The sequence below is a fragment of the Diadema setosum genome, chromosome 22, assembly GCF_964275005.1.
Source record: "Diadema setosum chromosome 22, eeDiaSeto1, whole genome shotgun sequence".
In the NCBI taxonomy this organism is placed as follows: Eukaryota; Metazoa; Echinodermata; class Echinoidea; order Diadematoida; family Diadematidae; genus Diadema; species Diadema setosum.
In genome coordinates, this window is record NC_092706.1 from 27,026,535 (window position 1) to 27,052,398 (window position 25,864).

General features: G+C 37.4%; 1 protein-coding gene across 1 annotated transcript; it reads left to right on the forward strand.

Annotated features, from left to right (window-relative positions):
• The first annotated feature begins 1,971 nt into the window (after window positions 1-1,971).
• LOC140245266 (acyl-coenzyme A amino acid N-acyltransferase 1-like) lies at window positions 1,972-25,864 on the forward strand. The gene is made up of 9 exons (XM_072324850.1): window positions 1,972-2,206; window positions 14,382-14,660; window positions 15,858-16,036; window positions 18,673-18,881; window positions 20,616-20,730; window positions 21,989-22,069; window positions 22,838-22,979; window positions 24,327-24,332; window positions 25,506-25,864. The coding sequence occupies exons 1-9, from the start codon at window positions 1,972-1,974 to the stop codon at window positions 25,643-25,645; spliced, it is 1,386 nt and encodes a 461-aa protein (XP_072180951.1). The 3' UTR covers window positions 25,646-25,864.

Here is a 25,864-nt window from a genome sequence, read left to right on the forward strand (position 1 = left end):
TAACACCTGTGCAAAATTTCGTTCCAATTAGTCCATTACTTTCATAAAAATAAATGAAAATGCACCGTAATCCGTATGCATGCGTATAACGCTCGCTAGCTCCGGTCCACGTACGTGTTACATGTACAATGTAAGTAGCTATAGCCCGCGCTCGTAATTTGATTTTGGGTCGGGTTGACCCGGTTTGAAAATTGATTTTAAAACGATGATTTTCTCTCTTTTATCGAATGGTATAGACAAAGAGCGACAGGTGAGGTATGTTACTGTTATAACTTGTACTTGAAGTCATATTGGACCTGTTTTATGCAGTTTTGATTTTCGTGGGTTTGCAAATGTGGGCTAGTACCTTTAAAAGAGGATGGTTTCGATTTTTTGGAAGTAGGCCTAAGTGTAACTGTGGACAACATAAATCCTGTGACAGGTACTGGGCCATACACTTCAGACACCATTTGGAGTTCATATACCTAGAGCTGTATTAAGCGTGCATGGTGAGGATGCAATTTGTATTAAGAACCACTCAATGGCAACCTAACTAAAACATTATTATGTACATGTTCGATGTTGATGGCTTGTAACAGGGCCACAGAATATTTTTCAGGATGGGGGGGGGGGGGGGGGGTGCTCCCTGGGGTGTAACAATACCCCCTGTCCAAGAGGAAGACCATGACATGATAATAGACCCAGGGGGTATTGGCAATTTTTATTCATAGACCATTTTCAGTCAATTGCAGTCACCAAGGTCATTTTATAGGTCTTAAACAGTGCCTAATCTATCAACTTCATAGTTTGACTTTTCAACATGCTGCTAAAACTTCTTAAAGGGGATGGCTAGTAACTGATCAGTGGGAATCAGTGGGAATGCTGGAGGATGATTGTTCCAATCCTTGTGGGATTCATTTAAGAGTACACTATATATCTATTCTTGTGTGAAAATTATTTGCTTCAGAATGGTCTCATATTCAAGTAATGTGCAGTTTAATGTTTCCAGGTAAGCGTCCCTGGTCAGTGACGGGGCATTAATGACATCTGCACATTACTTGAATATGAGACCGTTCTGACAACTGTCTGAAGCAAATAATTTTCACACAACAGTAGATATAATGTACTCTTAAATAAATCCCACAAGGATTGGAACAATCATCCCTCAGCATTCCCACTGATTCCCACTGATCGGTTACTAGCCATCCCCTTTAAAAGGTTGCCCAGTTTAGTCAAAAACTGGAACACAGAGATCCCTGCTTACTTTGACAGATCATTCCAGCGTCATACAATGCAGAGATCAAGATAAATGTTATATCTTAACTTGGTAATGAATCTCCATGATATGCCAGAAAGCTGGGAGTAAGCAGATCCTCACTTTGAATTTATGTGCACCTTTAACTCTTTTTGTGCCACATTCACACACCCTACTCAGTCGATGGCGTACCAAATTCACATATTCTGCTCAAATGCACAAAACTGCCAAAACCGATCGATAAATCGCCAAATGTTACAGTGTATTGAAAGCATTTCTGGTGATTCTGTACCTGCCACAGTAGCTTGCATTTCATCTTCTCTGCCTTTCAAAGAAATAAATTTCGCAGATGACTTCAAAATCTAGATCCGAAAAGAAGATCACTTTCTGTTGTCTCCAAATTGATATTTCAAACCAATTCATTACGCTGTGTGGCAATTCGCTGTAGACTTCATACATTTTACTAGTATACATGCCACACCCGTTCCTGCAGAGCAGCGGACATAAAATTGTGTCCTAGTTTTGAAGGTTGATGTGCCATAACTGAAATGGTAGTCACAGGTATGCATGTGCACAAATGCATGGGATTGTGTGATAAATTCTTACATGAAAAGTAGAAACTATTTAGTTTTTCACATGATTTGACTCCTATGGATTTAGGGAGGGGCATGATGAGCATCGCAAGACTTAGGATTCTCTTGCGTCAGGTACCATCTCTTCAAGCCGGTGTTTCCGTCATGTCAAGGCGTGAAACTGCTTCATCCAGCGTCACCAGGGAGTGTACAGATGCTGGTCCCATTCTCAGCATCACGCCGGAGTCGGGCCTCGCAGATGAGTTGATGGACATCAGGTGCTTGGGCTTGCAGCCGGGACAGCTGGTCACGCTAACCGCAAAGGTCCGCACAGAAAACGGGAAATACGAGTATCAAGCGAGTGGCCAGTACAGGGCTGCTGATGATGGTACTGTGAAAGGTATGTACACTTAAATATGATGTAAAACCAGAAATTTTCGAAAGCATGAAACTGTCATGAATTTCGCAAGGAACCAGGATATGGGAAAGTGAAATGCACACAAAATTTTTGTCTACACAATGTATTCAAATACTTAGTGCTATGCTGTACACCATCATCATGGTTGGCAGTTCGTGATTTAAGTTTCTTGCTGCAAAAGGGCCATTGTCCCCGATCCAATTCGCGAATGATTCTGGTTTTACAGTACCCCATTACAAAATACGATCTGAGCATCTTTTGGCAATTGTTACATACAGTATTTGTAAATACTGCTGTCTAATTTAAAAATCTATATTTCCTATGCTAGAGTCACACTTGGCCAGATTTTGTACCTGGTCCATAAGGAATTAAAACCGTATGGACCCGGTTTGAGCCGTAGAGACCCGCATTGACCCGCATCAACCGGCATCGTAACCTGTGTCAATTCCTGATGGATTCCGGGGGCCACGGTGAAAAATTTTTGATCATGTTTAGAATTTTCTCACAGATTTCAATTCCGTATTGATATCCAAATTAACCCAGTTCGAACCGCATTGACTCACATCGACCTGCTGCAATCCGCAGCTTAAAACCGCATGGACCCTTGCCGTATATCGTATTCCTTCATGCAACGGCTGATGACAAAGTTTACATCTGGGTTGGTACGGGTCGAAGCTGGTTGACATGGGTCGATAGGGGTTGAAAAGTATTCAGTTAAGGATTTTAAAGCAGATTTTTATACGGTTTGATATGGGTCAATACAGGTCTCTGCAGCTTGAACCGGGATGATACGGTTTTAATTCTTTATGGACCTGGTTCGAAAACTGGCTGTGTGTGACTGTAGCATAAATTGCCCTCCATTCTGGGACTTGAAATCTGGCTCATTTTCACCCAGATCAGATCCGTTTTGTGACCCAGCCGTATGTGACTGTAGCATTAGGTACATTTATACTATTAAAGTACAATGTCATCAAGTTATTTTGTTTTGAAGCTCTTATTTTCAAACAGCTTTGTTATCTGGACACTTCATCTATCATAAAAGGGAGATTGCTCACGCAGTGACGTGTCTGCCTTGCAATTGAATGTGTGTCTGAGTCTAGCTGAGGTGTACAGTGTTGTTTATTGTGTGTTATCATGCCATCTCCTCCAGTGTTTACGTTATAGAACGATAAAACACACTCTCCTTTGAGTGGAACATAAAATGAATTATAAAGGTTCAAAGTGTGTGCAGTAGGTTACACTTTTTACTTCACCCCTTCTGTGCCAGAGATTTTGGACAGTTTTATGTTCAGTGCTGTGAGATTTTTTGCACCAATCAGCACTCAAAGCGCACAAAGAGTGAAGAGATCTACGATGTAGATAAATATTTAGAACACTTCACTTCTCCAGCAATGCTCTGTGCATGCCTGCTTGAGTGGCGCCTGACCTCCACACACCCTGGGAAATGGGTGAATCATAGGATTCTTGCCTCTGTGGATTGAGTGCTAGTCAGTCAACAAATAGATGTAACTGTACATGTACATCACACAAACCACCCACACAAACTTGTAAAAAGATGCCAGAAAACACTTTTTGAAAGCTATGGTCAAATATTCCGAAAGAGAGGTTTCTCATGCAGTTTTGAATTGATAACACATCAGAATTGCATGTTCCTGAAAGTAATGGTACGTTCCCACTGCTGATCAGATCAACTCGATCAATCCCGATCAAGCTTTTTCAGCCTGGTCGGGCTGGCTCGGCATTGGTATTCGGGGTCGATCTACCTTGATCGGCATCGCTCCTGCTTCCTTCACGATAATTTTGGACATGTCCAAAATATTCGAGTAGGAAGCCCGAACACCAACAGCTCGGGTAGTGATCGAGAAGAGATCGTGCTGATCGGGAATCCGTCGTATAGAAATCTAGTGTGGTCGGGATGGATTTTTCCCCGAGCTCAGTTCCCGATCATCTCGAGTTATACTCGAATGCTACACGATTGATATCAGATCATCTCGATCCAGGATTCATCAGTTTCATGAATAACTCGACCGCTACACGACCGATACAGGACTGCTATCGACTGATACTCGACTAAACTCGATCATGCTTCGACCGGCACTCGATCAAATACCGAGCACTTTTTGACAGTGGTTGCAGCAGGTGCAGACGTACTTTCTTAGCACTCATTTATTTTTCAAGTATTAAGAAAAAAACATATGCAGTCCTTGGTATCAACGTTAAAAAGTTAGATGTCGTCAGTTTCTTCATCCACTCCTGGCCCACTGAAGAAAAGAAAAGGGCCACGAAGAGAGGGAAAAGAGAACAAACCCTAAACAGCAGACATGACAGAATTAGACTCTCCAGACAAAACTACCAGAAGTAAGAAAAGAAACACAACTGAAACTGAGAAAAAATTGGTATTCTGGTAATATGACTGTAACGTGAAAGGAAATTTTCTAGATTATAGAGCTATACTTTACTTATAAACTGAGAAATGTTTCTTGATTTCTTTTGCTAGTTTGTCTGTTTCAAAGTTGAAGTTGGTTACGTTGATATAAAATCTATTTCTTACGCTGACGTGTTAAAACAGTAGTTGTAACGTAGATTCATAAATGCTCAGTGACTTAATTTACTTTTATTAACGTAGATGTTACACTTTTGCTTCGCTTAATAAGGTTTTTTTTTTATTGAGAGTTGTATGTACATTGCTTGAAGTCCACCTCGATATCGATTGGCTGGGATGAGTTGACAAAAAAAAAATAAACAACCAACATTTTCATAATTTTTTTGCTAGTGTAAAATGTTATATTATTTTATTTTCATGATAATGTACTCTGTTCCACATATCAGCACACTTCATGAATTTAGAAATTAATATGATACATGTATTTTCTTTTACACACTCTTGGGCCTATATAATTTATAAATGAATACATATATATTTTTCATTCACTTTTTCATTCTTTGATAATGAGAACAATAATGACAGAGATAGCACGACTCATTTGGGGTGTAGAACAGTCATTTTTTCCAACTCTATATAATGGTGCATTTATGGGCATATAGGCCTATGTTTCATTTTTAGACCAAATTAATTTCAGCCCACCTATATGTCATGCACTTATACGAAGCGTGGCGGTGTGACATTTCTTTTCTTTTAATGAGATATCAAACTTAGATTTGCTATTCTTCACATCCAGTGAAAATATCGAATGCATATGAACGAACCTATTATAGGTATTATACACGGTGTCCCGGCAGACAGAGTGCTACAAAATTGTCTCTTATTTAAAAAGATATGAAAGACTGAATGAAATCGTTACATCATTCAATAGAAAGAACACCTCAAATTTTATTTGACACAATGATAATCAATCTTCGTGCAGGCGCTTTGATCTCCATGAAAATTTGTGATTTACAAAATCTGTAACTTTCCGCACTGATATCCTACTTGACTGAGCGATAGTGAAGCCGTAAAAACTGATAACGAATGCGTCAAAAATAGCTACTGAAAACGGATAAAATGAATGAATACAAGTGAATGCATTTTTGGTACCTTTTTCAGTGGCTTACAAACAGTAGTGATCAGTCTTTGTCATCGTTTTTGTTTGTTTTTTTTTTCAGGAAATATGACTACAGAATCGAAACGCCTGCACGAGAATTGATGATTGTGCCTGGTTTCAAAATAGGAAGTGTTCTTCTATCAACTATAGGTTTTCCCGGCCAATTTCGCACTTTATCAATTTGTCAGTCCAATTCCTAATTGCTGCATTCAATTTAGCAAAATATACCAAAGATGACATGTTTGGTATAGTTTAATTTTATGATCTCTTCATTTGAATTCATACTATTCAAATTACCTTTAGCCTCATTCTAAGTAACACGTTTTCTATTGAAATTCGTAAAACAAGCACCATTTGGTTATTCGTTCATTCAGTTTAGAATGATAGTCACGTGATCACGGACATGCTGCTCTCGTTTATTCCAATTCATTTTTGGGCAATCAATTTAACATCTTTTGCAGTCAATTTAGCACGCATGTTTATGGTTTGCTTCTTTCTTTATTTTCGTAATATAGTCATTGTTTTCCAAGCGTCATTACATATCATATTTTCGTACTTATTTCAGAGTTTGGCAACATTTTTTTTTTTCTTTAAGGTGCTTGGTGACTCTTCAATTCCGAAGATAGTGAAACATGTGCATGGCCACAACTTATCTCGCCGTTGTGCGCTTTATTCCTTGTGTCGGCCAGTTGTAGGAAGTCAAGGTTATGATCATCAAATATTCCTATAATTCGTTTTCTGTCCCCTTGAGAAATACGTCTGTATCTAACTTGTGCCGTCGTGACTGTAAGAAGATGAAGTTAAACTAGAGTATTGGTACATGTAGGCCTAAAATGTCATGTATGAAAGAAAAGGGGCGTTACAGAACAGCAAAGTTATATAATATGGTAAAAAATACGATACTGTGTGGATGAAACAATAAGTCACATAGAAATACGCTCTTAAATGTTATCACCTTTTCAAAAAAAAGAAAGAAAGGGCATGACGTTAATTTCAATGAACATGTTGGGAATTTGACTGCCCATACGCGAAATTGAATGACTGAAATATCCCTTTCGCCAGTGCTCGCGAATTTGAATGACTGAAGAGCACGTGCCAATTTGAATGCCCGTTTTACGAATTCGAAAGGCACATGTGCAAATCTCATTGATCGGAATGCTAAATTGAACGAACAACTTGCAATTTTGAATGACCGAATGTGCAGTGATGAGGATTTTCGCTAAATTGAATGAACCTTTCATCAAATGGACTGACAAAAGGGCGAAATTGGCCGGCAAAACCTATACTAAAGATAATCATTTCTGTCGTTCATTCATGCTTTTGCAATTAATAGTCAGTTTGTAGCACTCTTTTTGGCCACGCCGTATTCAAGCATAAATACTGAGTTGTCTCATATAACCAAACGAATACTGTAACCAATTCTTCCTTCACCCGATCACTGTACGAACCTGCCGACCCGTTCGATGCAAGATCTTACACAGATCGAGTCATGTCGAGCTGGTCTAGGAAGTCTAGTAGAAATCGAGTACTGACCGTGTAGCGATTGTGTATTGATTGTGTGTATATCGGGATGTTCGAGTAGAGATCTGTGTGGCTGTCGAGGAGAGATTCTGAAACTTCAGTTGGTTCCGATGCCCTTTTTTTTCCCCTTATGTCACCGCTTATATAGCTATTAAAGTAATTGTTAAGATATTTGAATGGTAAAAAATATTATAATTTGTTATTTGTTTTTGTGGTGATAAATATCCTAATTTGGAATTCATTTTTAAAGTGATAGCACAGTCACTCTTATACGTGTGTATTGAATCCATAAGTATCATTTGGGAAATCAGGAAAAAAAAATATAAACCCACAATCATTGTATATCTGGTCTGTATGTTTGATATACATATATGTATATATATATATATATATCTTCTTAGTTGAAAATTATGCAATATCATTATATATGCCCCCCTTTTTTTTTTGGGGGGGGGGGTTGTGCATCTCATTTATATACTCAGATATGCATAATGTGTCATTTGTAATTAGATGGTGAATAAGCAATACATTATAGCGTATTAATGGATTTGCAATCTATTTTGATACAATGCACAAGATTTAAAGATTGTGTACTTTATATATTTTAGGTGATTATGACAATGTTCCCATTGCTCTTATTTTGATATAATTTATCATATAACTTTGATTCATTGATTGTGGGTATGCACACACGCACATCCACCCACCCTCACATGCACGCACAAACACACACACACACACATGCACACACACACACACTCACACACACACACACACACACGCTCACACACACACACACATACCCCCAACACACACTCAAACACACAACCCCCTTTCCATACATATGCGCAAATAAGCACACATTCTCAAATACATAATTTAAGTCTCAATATTGATTTTGTTCCTGGTGCAATATATTATTTTTTGATCAAACATAGAGTATATTACATGGATTATTCTTCTTATAATATCTTTTATAATTATATTTTTATGCTTTCGTCATTACAATGTAAGTCAGTTTATTTTCCATTGCTTTGAGTGTATTATACATTGTATATACACACTAGATATTGCCTTTTTCAATAGTGATTATATTAATGTTTATTATAGAAATATGTGCAAGTATGCCATCAGCTATATAAGCGTCTTTTTAAAGTTTTAAATTGTTGATCTAGGGAGTATATAAATAGAAATGTAATTACTAATTTGTAATTTGATGATTGAATTATGTTCATATTATTTTTTTATTGTTTATCATTAATAGTGATAATTATTTTAGTAATAATTTTTTGTATATTTTAAGCTTTTCAATGTTTAAGTTAATATTTTCAGCTTAAGTTAAGTGTATTTTGTAGGAGATTCAATTTTCTTGTTTTATATGAATTAGTAATCATGATTGTATCTTTTATCTTTGTAAACATGTGCAATTCAGCCACTGGCTGCGATACATGATTGAATAAAACCTTTATTGAATTGAATTGAATTGAATTGATGTCGAGAATGGTCGGATGCGGATCGTAAAAGATCGAATAGCGGTCGGGAAGGGATTGTGTTGAAGGACGATTGAGCATTTGGTCGGGATTGCTCTGGCAAAAATAGATGATCGGGATTGATCTCGCTTGATCGAGTTGATCTGATCGGCAGTGGGAACGGGGTATAAATGATTGAATATTGAACATGTAGAAATGCTTCATTTGAAGAAAAAAAGGGACTTTGAAGTCTATGCAAGTGCACAAAAATGACCTTGCTTGTGTAAACAAAACAAAAATAAAAAGGGATTTGGCCCGTTTCACAGTTAGGCGCCACTTTTTGTCAACCTAGGTGTCAAAATTTCAAGTTGTCTTTCAGAGATGGAATGTCATGATTTCTTATTCCTAAGAATGTGAATTTAATGGAAAATGTAATGCCTGAGCTTAATTATTATTGCAATATTTGATACCATGAATGATTCTATTGGAGATAAAGGTAATTTTGCTGAAAGATAGTGCTACAATGTCATGGACAGAGCTGAAGCACTATGTGTCCAACAGGTAATTTGAAACTGTAACATGATTAAGTGATATTTAAGCAAACTTGGTGCTAAATTTTGTGTTCTTATTTGGATTTATTGGAAAATTGTACCACTTTGAAGGAAAAATATAGTGTAAAATAGAGTATATGACTTCAAAAAGTTTCTCTTGTTTTACACTTCCTCATTCAGGATGTGTAATATTTCATGGAGATAATACTTATGTTGGGGCACATACACACACTTAATACTAACATTGTGAGTGTCCATCTTTTTACATTTAAAATTTCAGCTGGAAGATATGGTGGATGTGACAAGAAACAGATGTGAACGGACATTTTACACCTTGACCAATAAACAACAGAAATAAGGCAAATGATTACCCAAAGAATAGTCAGCACAAGTCAGTTCACACTAAGAAACAAATTATGTTTCACAAGAAAGTTTTGTTTCCAGAATAAATGACATCAGTAATAGCCAATAGTGGTGGATGTGACATGTGAACGGAACACCAATTTCCTTGGTATTTTGTTTTGTACACACCTTGCATAAAACAAATGATTTTGCATGCAAAACCACTGAGAATACTATATTCTATAAATTCACAACTCACTGCTGATAAGGCCTCATGTGCTGTAAAAGTTATGGATGCCTGAAATCCCATGTGGCGGATGTGACGGATTGAAGATGTGAACGGCCATTTTCAATCTTCTCAAATTTATACTTGATAGTTATAGTTCAAACCAATATTGAAATTTTTATCAGCTTACATACACTGTACGATCAAAGTACATGTATAAGGTTTTTTTTTTTTTTTAGCTGACAACATGAACACTATGTTCATTGGACTCTGAATGTTTTTCAGAGTAAATTGGATCCAACATGGTGGACGTGATGCTGAAATTTAGAACAGAATTCCAAATATTCATCTTTATCATCAACTGGTAATTGCTAAGCAGTAGGGCCTACTCTGTTTGCAAGAACCACATACAGTGTAGAACAGTCATATTTTTTTAACACAAATCACTGCACACAAGGGTCCACATATTTTCAAGTTACAATGTATGAATGCAAGAAGCTCCTTGTGGATGTGACAAAATCAGATGTAAACAGACATTTTTTTTTTACCTGCAATTGATGTGCAATTGTGGCATCCTTATTCATTAACCAGCCAAATCATAGTGTTTTCATTAGAGCAACTATGCATTCAAGTTTTTTTTTTTTTTTTTTTTCACAGTTAATGATATCCGATGTGGTGGATGTGACATTTTGTTGTGATCAGAATCCCAAATATATGCAAAATCTTGCTGTAAGTGTTTCCCATAGAATTAAAAGGAAAAGGTAGGCCTACAAGTACTGTGAGTCTTAGTCTTATCGTACTTTAAGTTAGTTTCTGCCTGTGATGAACCTAGAAGTGAAAACCTACATGTAGTATAAGGACCAATCCTATCTATAATCCTAATTATAATAGATAAAATGCAGATTATGCGGTCATGGCCCTGTTTTCAGTACATGCATTGGAAATCTATAGTACAGGCAAAAGCTACACTAACGCTCCGATACGTCACCTACCAGGATTCCCCCAAGAAACTTTGTCATGTCAGGTAAAAATCACATTTCTAATTTGCCTTAGTTTGTGAACATGTGAACTCACAGGATAAACTTTCATACTTATTGACAAACTGAAATACAATTGTGTTCTGAAAAAAAAAAAACCACATTATCTCCTCCTTTGTAGTATGCCACCCTTCCACCTCTTCTACTTGTATGTCATCACCAATATGAGCCATTGTTTGCTAATGACTGTTCATTTTTTTTCATGTTTTTAATAACAAGTCTTATTTCACTTTTTTGGCTTTATGAGGCTGTTTCAGCAGGGGGCACTGGGCATGCAGTATTTACCAAAGGTTGTTTCCTTCTTGGTCATGTCTTTATAGGGTTGTGTGTGCAAATACCAATTATATCTCCCCCCCCCAAAAAAAAAAAAAAAAAAAAAAAATATATATATATATATATATATATATATATATATATATATATTCAAAGGCATTTAACTAAATTATCACTTCTGTTACCAAAATCTGATTGTTTCATTATTAAAAACCGACAGTATGGACGTTGAACACAAAATTAATCTGATCTGCAATAAGGGTTATTGATATGCCACAGTGGTCCAGTTTGCCCATGCACCTGCATTCGTTTTACCTGACTAGCAAAAGAAATGGACCTCCCCCCCCCCCCAAAAAAAAAAAAAAAAATCATTAACATTTTTCAGGAAAAGTAAGGGATTCTGAAGAAAACCACTGGGGGCCTCTTTAGCTTCAACCAGATCCTATCCTGTGTTACTACAGAAAAATCTTGGGACATACTTGTATACTTATTGCAGAGATGGGATTAGCCAAGGTTAGGAGATCAGTTTTAACCCACTTTTCCCTACCTGTTGCTATATAGGATAAGAACCTGTACTGTCGGGCAGAAGCTTGGTAGTCTGGTGGATACTTAGCCCCTATGGACTTAGCCTGTCTAGTAACCAAGACCAGTAAATTAGGAGATAGTTGGTTGGAATCTAACCCAAGTTGAATGCCCATGATTTTGTCATGGCGACTACTAAAACACTGCATAACCAGTGTTTATGATATGTTGGAGGCTAATTGTTCGATCAGTTGCAGTAAAATAATTTACAAACCAATTTATTTTTTTCACCCCTCAATCTTAGTTAACCATGCCAATGGTTGTGGATCATTTCACACTGTGTTCAAGTCTTGTTGCAAGGTAGCGCATTAGGGAACTAATGCTGAAAAATGCTATCCATTTGGGAGATACACTCTGTGTCCGTTCACACCCCAAAATGTCACATCCACCATATATTTAATCATTATTAAACATATCAAATACATGGTGCAGCAAAGGTTCAATTAATGTAATTAAATAACATTTACATTCTTTTGCCTTTATGAGATTAATCATCTGGAAAATTGATTAAAATATGTAGAACATCAGCTTTCACAGGTACAGTGACAAGATCATGCTACATCCTCACTGTGAATAAGTATTTCAATGTAAAATTAAGGTGAATATGATGTTAAAGTGGGTGTCTAATATCTAGATATCTTGGTAATGACATACTTTTAAAGATCTAAACATACTTTGTCCCCAAAAAATAAGTTGTCCCTAGATTTTACTTAATATTCATTGAAATGTCCGTTCACATCCGGAAATGTCACATCCACCAGGGCATTTCAAGCATTCTCAAAGTTTTTAAACTTGTTAGTTTCATAGCAATGTCCGTATCAATGGCATTTGTAAGCTTAGTACAGAGTCTAAAATGTCTGAAGATTCACAGTCAATCAGGCCAGTATTTAATGAGATGCACACCAAAATGTGTTTCTGACAAGAAAGGCTGGTGGATGTGACATGTGTGAACGGACACCATGTTATTTGACATAAAAAAAGCATTTGAATTTCAAATGCTGGATTGTTTTGGAGGGATGGACACCCAACTGTGTATCATTGATTTATGTAAAAATTTTAGAAATAAGCTAAACCATTAACAAGTTATAGTTATATAAAATTTTGGTGGATGTGACAAAAATGTGAACGGACATTTAAATTTTGTTTTCATATTACTGTCATTTCATCAGATGGAACTGAAGCACAAACAAACTTTCTACAGTTACTCATACAAAGCTATACTTCACTTTTACATTATTTTCCTGAGACTTGCCTTTGTTTTCTTACTTACACAACCCATATAAGCAGATGCTTAAATGTGAACGGACAATGTCACATCCACCAAGAGAATTTTGGGGTGGAAAAAAATAATCAAAAAGGAGTTGAAACTTTTTGACTCTGATATGGTTCATTGTGGCCACTCATTCACTACACATAAATATGTTTAGTTAACTCAAAGCCAGATATGGTATGTTAAAGAATGGCAAAGTTTGCAAAAAAGGGATGTTGGCCAGGTTGACACCCAGTAGGTCAGATTTGGGCACATCTTGCTTCACTGTGAGCAAATGCTTTGGAGTTACATTTTCGTTATGCTATGGGAGGTAGACCCCATGGGGGTCTAACATATGCATAGCAAAACATTTCATGAATCTGCTCTTATTCTGTGTAGTAGACTGAAAACTGAAAAAAATGAAAAGTGGCGCCTAACCGTGAAACGGGCCATTTAAAGTCCGGAACCACTGTAAAATTACTAAATTTATCACTAGATTAATCTCAAACTTTGTACTGGACTGGGAACAAAATCATGAATGTCACAGCTGTACAATTGTACTGTGGACTGTTACTAAAGTCTGTGAAGGTATAAAAGGAAATAAAACCCAGGCATAATAGATTGAGTGGATGCAGCAATATTAAGTCAATATTAGTTCAATACAATATTATAAGTTTAAGAAATAAAATATATTGAAAAGTTGTGAAATCTTGAAGTTTTAATGTTGAGTAATAGAAAGAGATCAACATATCTCTTACGACCATATCTCGTACTCTTACGACCATCCTGCTCAAAACCCTCCCAGACGCCCTTGCCCAGATCTCGGCAGTCATGTCCTTAGCAAATGTAAAATAAATAAAAGTGTGCAACCGAAAAATTTCTTAAATTTTATTGTTTTTTGATTTCTTTGTTTTTGACCATTTGTTTTCCATTGTTTTTTTGATGAAATTTGTCTGCTACATTGTTCCAAACATGAAAATATGTTATTAATTGATTTTAATCAATAAAACCCCCAAAGAAGCATGCTTTTATGAAATTGTATGCACAGTTTGCATTGAAATTGTACATGAATTCATGTTTTTGAGCAATTTTAGGTCTTTAGGTACATATTTATGCATAACTTCAAGACCGCGTGCCTGGGTGTTGCAAATTTATTGTTCAGAAGATGCGGGAGACTCCAAAGAAAAAATGAAGTAATCCATTTAAGCTTATCATTAATTTTGTTAGAAAAGAAAATGGATATTATTTTGCATCCCAAGAAGGGCAAGCATGGGACACCAACAAATTGCCAAGGCATTTGGACAACTGTGAAATACAGGATGTCTGGTGGTTAATATTGTGTGCTGTTTGTTGCTTGATGTCCAGTTCAAACAGACCCGTCACTTGGGGGCAGCTACCAGGGTGTGGAACCCATGGGTCTCCTCTGGAGCCAACAGCCAGTCCCAGAGGTGGCGCACAAGCATCCTCGGCTGGTCAAGTTTGATGTGACCAGACCGTTTACATACACCTTTGAGCTCCATGATGGACCAGGAGGTGTTCTAGCGTCTAAGGTGGTGGAGAGGACGTATGTAGCAGACTATGTTGAGAGAATTCCTGTTTCGACTGGCGAGGCAGAAGGCGTACTATTCCTACCAGAGAAGAGAGGTACATGTTTGTCCATATCATGCTATTGATATTATATTGAAACATGGCTTGAAATGTCACAAGCCAGATGGTAGCAGGGTCCTATAAATCCTCTGTTCCAGGGCAACTACAAAATGTAAAAGCTATTACATGTATAAAATGATGAAAGCATCCTAATCAAATGCTTGTTTGAGGACCTCCGCTTAACTACAATAGGTGTTTGTTGTACCTGACTTATAATTTTCCATATGACCGGTCATGCTGATAAGTAAAGTATAATGATTGGTCAATAGCAGTCACTTAATGAAGTGTGTAGAACTGTGTGACTGTTTGATTTGTTAGGATTACATGTGATTTTTTTTTTTTTTTTAAGTAAAGGTTTCGTGAATGCATTTTAAATACCAGATGGTATTAGTACAAAACAGACTAGAGTTGTTTGAGTGGAAAGTGAGAACAAAAAAAGCGGGTATTCTCTGTGCTGAAACTGAGTTCCTAGTGAGATATTGTGATTGTGCACATGGGATTTGCTGCTGATGTACCAGCAGAAAATTGAGCAAATTTGAGAGGCCCAGATGATGGCCCACTTAAAGTACATCATGAGAGGGATACATTTAAGTCAATGTCTATTTACTTTCAGGATTGATATGAATAAAATATGAATAATGGATCTCGCAGATTACTTCTTTGTGATGTACATTGCAGAAAAGACTCATGAATCACAGCAATCCCAAACAGGACTTTGCTAAAGCAAAATTATGTTTTTACAAAGTGACATTTGTGACAATGTCGGGGTTTAATCTCTGTGACATACACTGTCTCGATAGTAAATTCTTGCCTATGTTGCTCTTTTTTTCTTTTTTCTTCAATCATTGCTTTCCAAACAAACCTATGCAGAAACTGTAATGATATCATTTCCTTTATCATTTCTTTATTTTGCATTGAAGTAATGAATGGAATTTAATGACTGTATAAAATTATACATTGGTAATTCAAGATCAGAGAAATGAGCAAATACAGTGTAAAAAGCACTTTCTGTGCATTTTACATTGTTGATGATCAGTAACTTTCCATGACATGAACATTGCCTGAAGCATTATACAGAAGTGTCAGGCATGATGCAGGGTTTCCAGCAAACCAAACTCCACTTTATTTATATTTAGATGCGCTCCTTTTCCACTTATTCTGATTTTTTATTTTCCCTTTTTGCCACTCTCGTAGAGGGATCAGATCCTTTGCCTTTTGTCGTGGACATGAGGGGACTTCTGACGCGACTGGTCGACGACCGCGCAGCACTTCTCGCTTCACACGGCTTTGCGGTGTTTGCCTTCGACTATTTCCTGCCGCGCCGCCTCAAGACCAAGGAGGAAAATGTGTACATGGACAGCCAAGCATTCCTGGTGAGTTTCTAGCTTCTTGTTCAAGATCCTAGTACATTTCTATAGCATTGTACTTCATCTAGATATTATGCATCGTCAATCAGCTGATCCCCTTCTTCTTTAAAGGGGAAATGCAGTCCAAATATAAGTTAGTCTGATAAAAAAGAGTAATATCTTACGAGTTCAGCGGTAAAAATTTGACTGAAATTGGATGAAAAATAAGGAAGTTTTGCTAATTACTGCAAAACAGTTTGTGTACAGTGGATATGAATATATGCAAATGAGTGAGCTAACCATGTCATACCCTCACACTTTTCCATTGATTGTGTACAAAAAATGAGGAAAATTCAACGTTTCTGTCATTGAAGTCTGAAACATGATGTTATTCCTGGTTGAATAACTTCAGAATAGTGATCAGTATTAAAGATGTATCAGGATTTGAGCCTCAGGCATAATTGCGTTGGAATGAAAAACTGGAAATTTCAAAATTTAATGTACAAACGATATGTCAAGTTGTGAGGGGATGACATGCTCACTTTGCCATTTGCATATAATTGACCATTCAAACTGTTTCCTCAAAAAATTAGCGAGATTTCAAAATGTCATAACTTTCTTATTTTCACCTGTTTTTGATCAAAATTTTTACTGTTGAACTCGTAATAATGTACTCTTTCTTATCAGACTGAAACTTATATTTGGGCTTGATTTCCCCTTTTAAGACCTGGTTTGGTTAGGGATCCCCATGGAGTTGAAAGGCTGGCCAAGCTTGGATTTATTTGAGAACCCCCTTAGCGAATTGTGTACAGCTGTATATCACTAATCTCTGTTAGTGTTAAGTACATTGTACTACATGCACAGCGGAAGAATTTCAGCTGGAGTCGACCGTTACCAATGAATGTATGTTTTGAAGCACACATTCAGTAACAGGTGCCTTTCATGGTTTCCGAATGTACCTCGATGGGCAACAAATGTGACCCGTTACAACAAAAGGATCCGAAAGTTGGGGGAGGACAATTTTCTGAAAACGGCATGAAATTATTCCTTTACTCTTCTTCTTTAGTAAATTTCATATATAGCACAACTCATAAAAGTACTTGCTTGCGGAGATATCAATGATTTTATTAGCGCATGTCAAGTGGTTGAGGAAATCAGAGTTTCGAGAAAAAGGCCTTCTAAGTTTTCCTTCCGACGCTATCATGATCAAGGGGAGGTGAGAAAGTTTTCACTACTTGACAATAGAAGGCATGCTCCTAGCGACCACTGCGATATTCATTCAAGCTTAGCGCCAGCGGTCTACGCACAACCAATCAGTAATCAGGATGCCACACACCGACCAATAAGATCACTCCCTCTTTGCTAGGGGCGGAGTCTACCTGCGGCGCTGAATCCAAATCTTCGGACACGTTTCTGTTACGTTGAAAGTCAGAAAATCATGGCCCAGAAAAACGCTGATTTCTTGACTTTCCTTTGATCATTTAGCTTCGAAATTTCGGCAGATGATAGACAAAACATTAGATTACAAAATTATGCCAAAAATAGAAATGCTATTGTTTTGACTGATTTTGATGATGTGACTTCAAACTCGATTTTCTCGGCTCAGCCGTCAGCGACTTTAGGACCCTTTTGTTGTAGCGCGTCACAAATGATTTGGGCAACCACAAATCATCACCCTTGACAATAATTGATACCACTTATCATGTCTTTAAAACCCAAGACGTGATTTTAGCAAGATTCATTCTCAGGGGCAAGTTGATGCAAAGCTGTTCTAGCCCCCATTGTCCCGGGGAGCCATGCCAGTGGTCCACGGTGTCCATATTCATGTCAACTGCTATCTTGTATGCATAGTGTTGAGGTGTGGAATAGCCAAGTGATGAGTTTTAATCTTTGTACACCACATCATTCCATATTTTGCAGAAAGCTGATTTTGTGTTTGTTTCCAGTTTATCAGCTGTTGCATGGTCAAAACAGCCTATAATTTTCATTTCAAAGTTTCTTGATAAACTACCTTCACGAAAGAAAAGGGGAAACCATCTAGACTTTGAATGCCATGAGCACGTTTTTACATGTATACAATGTAGTGTGCCAAGATACATGTAGATGTGCACATTTCTGTCTTGCTTTGTTTAGAGAAGGTGTAGGGATCCCAGGGTTAGGGGCAAGTAAAATGGCTGCGACTGGCTGGAATGCTCCCCAGGGAGTGGAGAGTGAGCACTTTCAGTGGTGGATGGAAATGATGTATCCCGTGACCGGGGAATTAATAGTCTCTAAAGTGCATTGAGATACTTAACAAGTGTGAAATGCGCTATATAAAAACCAGCTATTATTAAAACCAGTTATTATTATTATTATTATTATTATTATTATTATTATTATTATTATTATTATTGTTATTATTATTATGACCATCATCATCATCATCATTATTATCATTACTGTTATTATTATTATCAAGTTATTAAATTATTCTTATTAATTTATTTTAAGTTCATGCCATTTTGGTCTTAAGGATTTTCTGATAGGACATTCCATATAGTCATGCCATGATTTTGGACAGCATCAGTGCAATGTCAAGACATAGCGCTCTTCACCCATATCTCTTCTTTCTTCTTTCTCTCTCTCTTTCGCTCTCTCTTCTCTTTCTCTCTACCTCCGTCCAGGATGTAATCAAATTTGCCCGGGAACATCCCAGGTTGGATGCAGACCGTATCGGCATAACGAGCTCCTGCTACGGGGGATCGATGATGCTCCACTCCGTCACACGCCTCCAGCTGCCGGTCCGGTGCATGGTGGCCGCGGGGTTCTCCACAGTGCTGTCGGTTCCGGTGGGCTGGAAGAACCTCGACGGAAGCCTCATAGATCCTATAGGGTGAGGAAGATCCCAAGTTTCCACTCTACAGTATGTCCCCCCCCCCAAAAAAAAATTACCATCAAATATTTGCATTGATAACTTCCAATATGATTAAACCGTCTAAATGCTACTTCAGGGTTTTAAAATATAACATATTAGCTATATTATACAGAAAACCCCATTTAATTTGGTTAAATAGTCACAGAGATATGTGGATCATTGTAACGCATGTCATGGGTCTGATTCTTCCAAGTTATGCTCTTGGAACTGCATAATGTGTGAACACAATGGACTGAACTTGGAGGGAAGGGATTCCCGACATGCTATACAAAACCCCCTCATTTCTCTTTGACCACTGAAGCAAATCAGATGGGGTTTTCTGTAAGATGTGGGTAATAAGTTATAGTTGCATACCCTGAAATTGTATTTGGATTGATTCACTATTTTTAGAATTATCATTGTGGAGGCCGGGTTCCGTTGTAATTTTTCTGGGGGACATACGGTAGTCTTTCATGGATATTTGTGTGATCTGTGGTTAAACCTGTCTGTAGCGGCCACTCAATGGAGAGAAAGAAATGACCATTATTTACAGGTGAACGTAATAGACAGGGCCTTTAACATGGCTTTTCTCTTGGGAGGAATTATTTGTAATGACCATGTATGGCAGATAGTCACTGCAGATGGGTGTCCACTGGGATAGGTCTGACTGTACACGTACATATTATGTGTGTACCGGTATATTATATGTGTGTGTATTTTTATGTGTACAAGTATGTGAACTTATATATGACGCATCACACATTACCCCCGGGTACCGTAGTACCTCTGGGTACCACGTTGTGTAGCGCCACCTCACGTCCACTCAAGGACAGCCACAGAAATATGCGTGTACGTATAGTCATTCCCATGCCACTGCATGTTATACTATGCATGCATGATACGCTGTGCTAGCAATAGCATGTGCTAGCAATAGCATGTGCTTTGGTGCAGTGCAGTGCAGTGGCTAGCGCGCGCTAGCTCCAGCACCAGAATAATTTCCCACTTTTTGGCAACCCAGGGTAAAAAGAAAAAGATTAATTAATAAATAATTCAACAAAATGGATGATTTCTATTTGGTACCCCAGGGTACCATTTATGTCATCATATTCCACAGACATGTTTTCATGAGTTACAGTTGTAAGGCTGATTGCTTTTATATAAAAGCAAGATTCACAGTCTAAGAATTATATGACTCACAACAATTGGGTATGCTTTATTTGCCAAAGAGAATAAGAAAACCCAACATTTGAGACTTTTCCTGTTGAGATTAGAGGCTTTGAATGCGTCTATTCTAAATTCATATATACTGAGACACCATTTATTGTTTGTTGTACAAATATGGCTACTGCCCCGCTGCTTTCATACATCAAACTTGAGCACCTTGGAAAAAAAAAAGAAGAATCCTGGGTAAGCCCATTTATTTCGCTCCTGTAAAAGAGGATTTTTTTTTTGCTTGGCCGTGTAAGATTGGTTTTGCGCGTTTTTAATCCTGCAGAGTCAAGACATGTGCTAATGCAACATATATAGCAAGCAAAAATATATTTGCATGCTTTTATTTTCACGCTATTTCTGGTTGCGTGAAATGCGCAAAAATTTCAACACCATGAAAATTTCCACTTTTACACTATGACATTTTTCCTTTTTTTTTTTCCTTTTTTTTTTTTGCGTATGGCGTCTCTTACCTCCTTGCTCTCGATCTGCTATTTTTCGCAGACCGATGACAAAGTTGGTCTCAAGATGGAAAGACGAAAACGACAAGTGGTGGCTCACTTTCAATGCTCACTCCTTCTCTGACTTGATGGAGGGTTACACTGAAGCCCTGCCGATTGTGAGTATGTGTACAAGGTAGTACAATATTGTATTTGTGTGCGTTATGACATTATCATCTTTGTTCTTCAATAAAGTGCATTGTACCTTGGCATTTAACAGGAGTCTTCTCACCTGCTTTTTGCTTTGTAAACAAAATTTGTGATAAAAAGAGATACAGACTGAGAAGTGGAGATGATAAAAGATAGTATGAAATACTGACACATCGTCACTTTACTCTAAAACCAGAGAGTTTTGCATGCATTTTTAATTTTGTGAATTTAGCACAAGGCAGTTAAAGAGTCCTGAAATTAAAATGCCTGCGAAGTTCTTGTCTACACTATATACATTTAAATGCCGATGGCAATTACATACATTGTAGTAGCAAAAATTTCATGCAGCGATAAAGGTCACTGGCTGCAATTCATGAAAATTTCACATCATGAAAATTTCTTGATTTATAGTTTTGTACAAGTTCTGTTTATACTGTCATATCGCTCAATCTGCATCTTTCATGCTCTTTTTTTTTTTCTCCTGGATTCAAACATGTTGTACCAGAGAGTACCAGACACTTGAAATTATAAGAATGAAGTTTATCTGATTTTTTCTCCATTGTTTTAATGCTATTGGTGTCCCCAATTTGTCATTCCATGATAAAATGAAAATTCATCGGTGATTGTTTTAAATTACATTTTCTTACAACACAGGCCTTCGATCTCTTGCACGATTATTTGTCGTCATTTTGTTTGCAGTCTTTTTCAATGTACAATTTTAAATGTTGATATTATATAAAGTTAATGCAGTTTAGCATGTGGGCTATGATACGTGTGTATTTAGCTTGAATAACTAATCACTTCAAAATGATTTAAAAAGATGTAAGTCAGAGATCATTTTTCTATTCAGCTATTGTTGCTTGCTCTCCGTCATCCGCATTGTGACTTGCGTGATTCAGAAACTTCTTACATTTTTATCTGAAAACTTGGCAGATATAGCATTCCTAGGGTGTTGGGATTCTCGTTTGTTCAAATGGGGATGGGGTGGGGGAGCAATGAACAAGGCAACATACTATGTTACCTTGATATGATACAGATATAACATGCCCCCAAAATGACAAAATTTATCACTGAATTATGGAAATTTGTTTATTCTCAAATGAAAATAATAATATCTATTAGTAAATGATAAATATTATTTTTTCACTCCTTCAGGTGGAGAATATAAATTGATAAATAGATAATATCTATTAGTAAATGATAAATATTATTCTTTCACTCCTTCAGGTGGAGAATATAAATTGTCCACTCCTGGCGTTCCGTCATGAAGATGACAAGCTCATACCTTCTATACCTATGACAACTGAAGTAAGTATTCTACCGTCTATCTTGTATATAACAGTAAAAACAGCAATGCATAGTACTGCCATGTCTCCATCTGATATTGCAAAAGCATCATTGGACCTAAACCCTTCCAACAACATTTCTTCAAAAATTCAAGGGAAGTTAAAATTTCATTACATTTGTATTTGCAAATTTGTTAACTTCCAGTAGATATTGTCACGAAAGTATTTTTGTAAGAGGCATCACTTTTTGTTTGTGTTTGTGGCAACATGGTTTGTACAGAAAATATTCTCACTTTATTCTCAACTGAACTTTTCTTGTTTATTTATAGTACTATAAAAGTGGAAATTTTTGCGGTGTTGAAAATGTTTTACATTTCGCACAACCGGAAACTAGCGCGAAAATAAGGGCACGCGAATATTTTTGCTTGCCATATGTTCAAGTAGTTGATGTCTTGATTTTGCAGAATTAAAAACATGTGAAACTCTTCTTACCTGGCCGAGCGCAAAAAAAAAAATTGTCACACAAAAATATCCACTTTTACAGTTGCATTCTTTCAAAAAATTGGCAAAGAAATGATAATAATAACAGGAAGAAGCTTTCTCCCCTGTTTCATGATAGTTTTACATTCCATGCACTCTAATTGTAGCTGTACTTGAGAGGCTGTAACCAGCACATCAGCGATGGCATTGTAATTTTTCTCTTCCACTATCGATATTATTCTATGTATATTTTTACAAGTGTGCAGTTGCCTTCTCATGATATTCTGTAAAAATTGTCACTCATTTTTAGCTTGTGAAGCAGATGAAGGAGGCAGGCAAGGGTCATCTGGTTGAGTTGCAATCGCTCCCGGGGACTGGTCACTTCCTGGAATGTCCTTACCAAGCAATCAACACTGTGTCCAGCCTTTACAACCCGGGTCAGATCACCACTGGTCAGATGACGTGTGAGTCAATGTAGGATTAGGGAGCAGCGTCGCTTAGTATCCATTCTTATCAATCATTATTTTTAACCCCCTCTCCTCTTTTGTGGATGTTTATGCCTGTGAATCAAAGCCTGGTCAGAATAACTATACTTTGAAAAGCTTCATTTTTACTCCACTAATAATCATATGTGACCCGCTACAACAAAATGGTCCTAAAGTCGCACCCGGTCGAAGCCGTGAAAATCGAGTTTGAAGTCAGAGCATCAAAATTGGTCAAAACTTACGATTTTCTGAATTTGACATATCATTAGAGTCTGACATGTCTTCTATCATCTGTCGAAATTTTGAAGCAAAATGATGAAAGGAAAGACCAAAAAATAGCGTTTTTCTGGGCCATGTTTTTTGGCGTTTCAACGAAGCAGAAACTGGTTCGAACATTTGGATTGAGCGCCACACAAAGGCTCCGCCCCTAACAACGACCGGCGTGATCTCATTGGTCAGTTTGCCGCTTGCCGCTAACCGAAGCGTGAAGCTCGCACACTGTCCAGTCGACTGGAGGTGCGTGCTGGCGGGGTGCGCTATGCCCAGTATACTATACTACTATACCAATCACTGATTGGTCGGTGAGGAGACCGCCGACGCTGTGTTTGAATGAGCATTTCGGGGGTTGCTAGGGCTTACCTTCTATTGTCCGGAGGTGAATACTGACTGCGTGTCCCGTGATCGTGATTGCATCGCAAGGAGAACTTTTAGGGCGCTTTTCTCGAAACTGTGATTTCCCAGACGTCTTGACATGCTCTCTTTTAAACATCGATATCTCCGCAGCAGATTATTTTTATAAGATGTGTTATATATCAATTTAAAGCAGAAAGATTAGGGAATTGTGTCATGCAATTTTCAAATAATCGACCTCGCCCGACTTTAGGATCATTTTGTTGTAGCGGGTCACATATGGAGTTTTAACTTTGCTCTATCGTATGTCCCCCCCCCCCCCCCCAAAAAAAAAAAATAATAATAATAATAATAATAATAATAATGAAATAAATAAAAGGGGACCCTCTGCAACAATAGCTTGATTAAAATAGTGAATCAGTCCAAATAGTTTCAGGAGCATGTCAGGAATCTCTTCCTCCAAGTTCTGTCCACTGTGTTCACACATTAATATGCGGTTCCAAGAGCATCCAAGTGCTAAACTAGGAAGAAACAGATCCATGACATGCTTTACAACAATCCACATTTCTCTCTGACCACTTAACCACAAAATGCAGTTTACTGCAAAATACAAAGATGTTATATTTTTAGACCCTGAAGTACAGTGTAGCATTCAGACAGTTTAAAGGAAACCCAAACCCATAGAGAAATGTGGATTGAGTGAATGCAGCAATATTAGTAGAACACATCAATGAGAGTTTAAGGAAAATCAGACAATCCGTTCAAAAGTTACGAATTTTTGAAGTTTCTGCTCAGTCACGGCTGGATGAGAAGACTACTATAGCTTGTGATGTCATATGAGTACAACTATATAATTTAAAAGAAAGTACGATGTATAAAGAAAATTCAAGATATTCTCACTTTTCTCACATAATAAAAGAACACTGGACTTCTCTCTTTCAGATGTCAGGGGAAATAATATTACCCCTTACATAAGTCAGTAACATGTTGAAGAAATGTGCACTTATTCAAAAAGCCAAGTTTTGTGAAATTCTCGTTTTATTTTCCTTATATTATTGTACGCATGTGACATCATACACTGTAGTAGTCTTCTCCTCCAGCAGTGATTGCACAGATACTTTAAAAATTCATAACTTTTGAACAGATTGTCAGATTTTTTCCAAATATTCACTGATGTGTTCTACTAATATTGCTGCATTCACTCAATCCACATGTATATGAAGGTGAACTTGACCTTTAAAGGAAACCCAAACCCATAGAGAAATGTGGATTGAGTGAAAGCAGCAACATTAGTAGAACACATCAGTGAAAGTTTGAGGACAATCGATGCAAAGGTTATGAATCTTTAAAGTTTTGGTGTTGGAACCGCTGGATGAGGAGACTACCAGAGGTTATAATGTCATTGTGGACAACAATATAAAGAAAATATAAAGGGAATGCCACTAAAATTCATTTCTCATGAAAATTACACATTTCATCAATTTGATACTGACATAATAATGTTAAGGGTAGTACTTACTCCCCCTGCTTTCTGAAAGCGGTTAGTCAAGTGCTCTTTCATTATGCTAGAAAAGTGAAAGCATGTTGAATTTTCTTTATATTGTTATCCACACATGATGTCATAAACTCAAGTAGTCTCCTTATCCAGTGGTTCCAACACCAAAACTTTAAAAAATCATATTTTTTGCATCAATTGTCCAATTTTCCTCAAACTTTCACAAAGGTGTTCGACTAACGTTGCTGCTTTCCTTCAATCCACATTTCTCTTTGGGTTTTAATTTCCTTTGATCATATTGAAAGTTATCAATGCAGAAATCTGATTGTATTTTTGGGGGGACATATTGTATGTTTGCTTCCTTGCAGTGTACTACACCGACTTTGGTGGCGAGGACATCCAGCAAGGAGCCAAGGACCAGGAGTTTGCTTGGAGGAAGATTATCAACTTCTTCAGGAAGCACCTAAAAGTGGAAAAAATGTACCGCACAGACTGGATATCAGACTAAAGAAACACTATGTCTTTGCAGAGTTCTCCATTCAGAAGCGTCTTCCGTGGACACACCACAGTGAGCATACCACATTAAGTGCTGTCGAAGCGAGTATGTACTGATGTAATGAACGGAACTTCATTAGAATAAGGGCCAAAAAATATGCAACATTGCCTCGTTATTGGGTTTTGCACCTTAACCCTAAAAGGGCCGGGGGGGGGGGGGGGGGGGAAATCC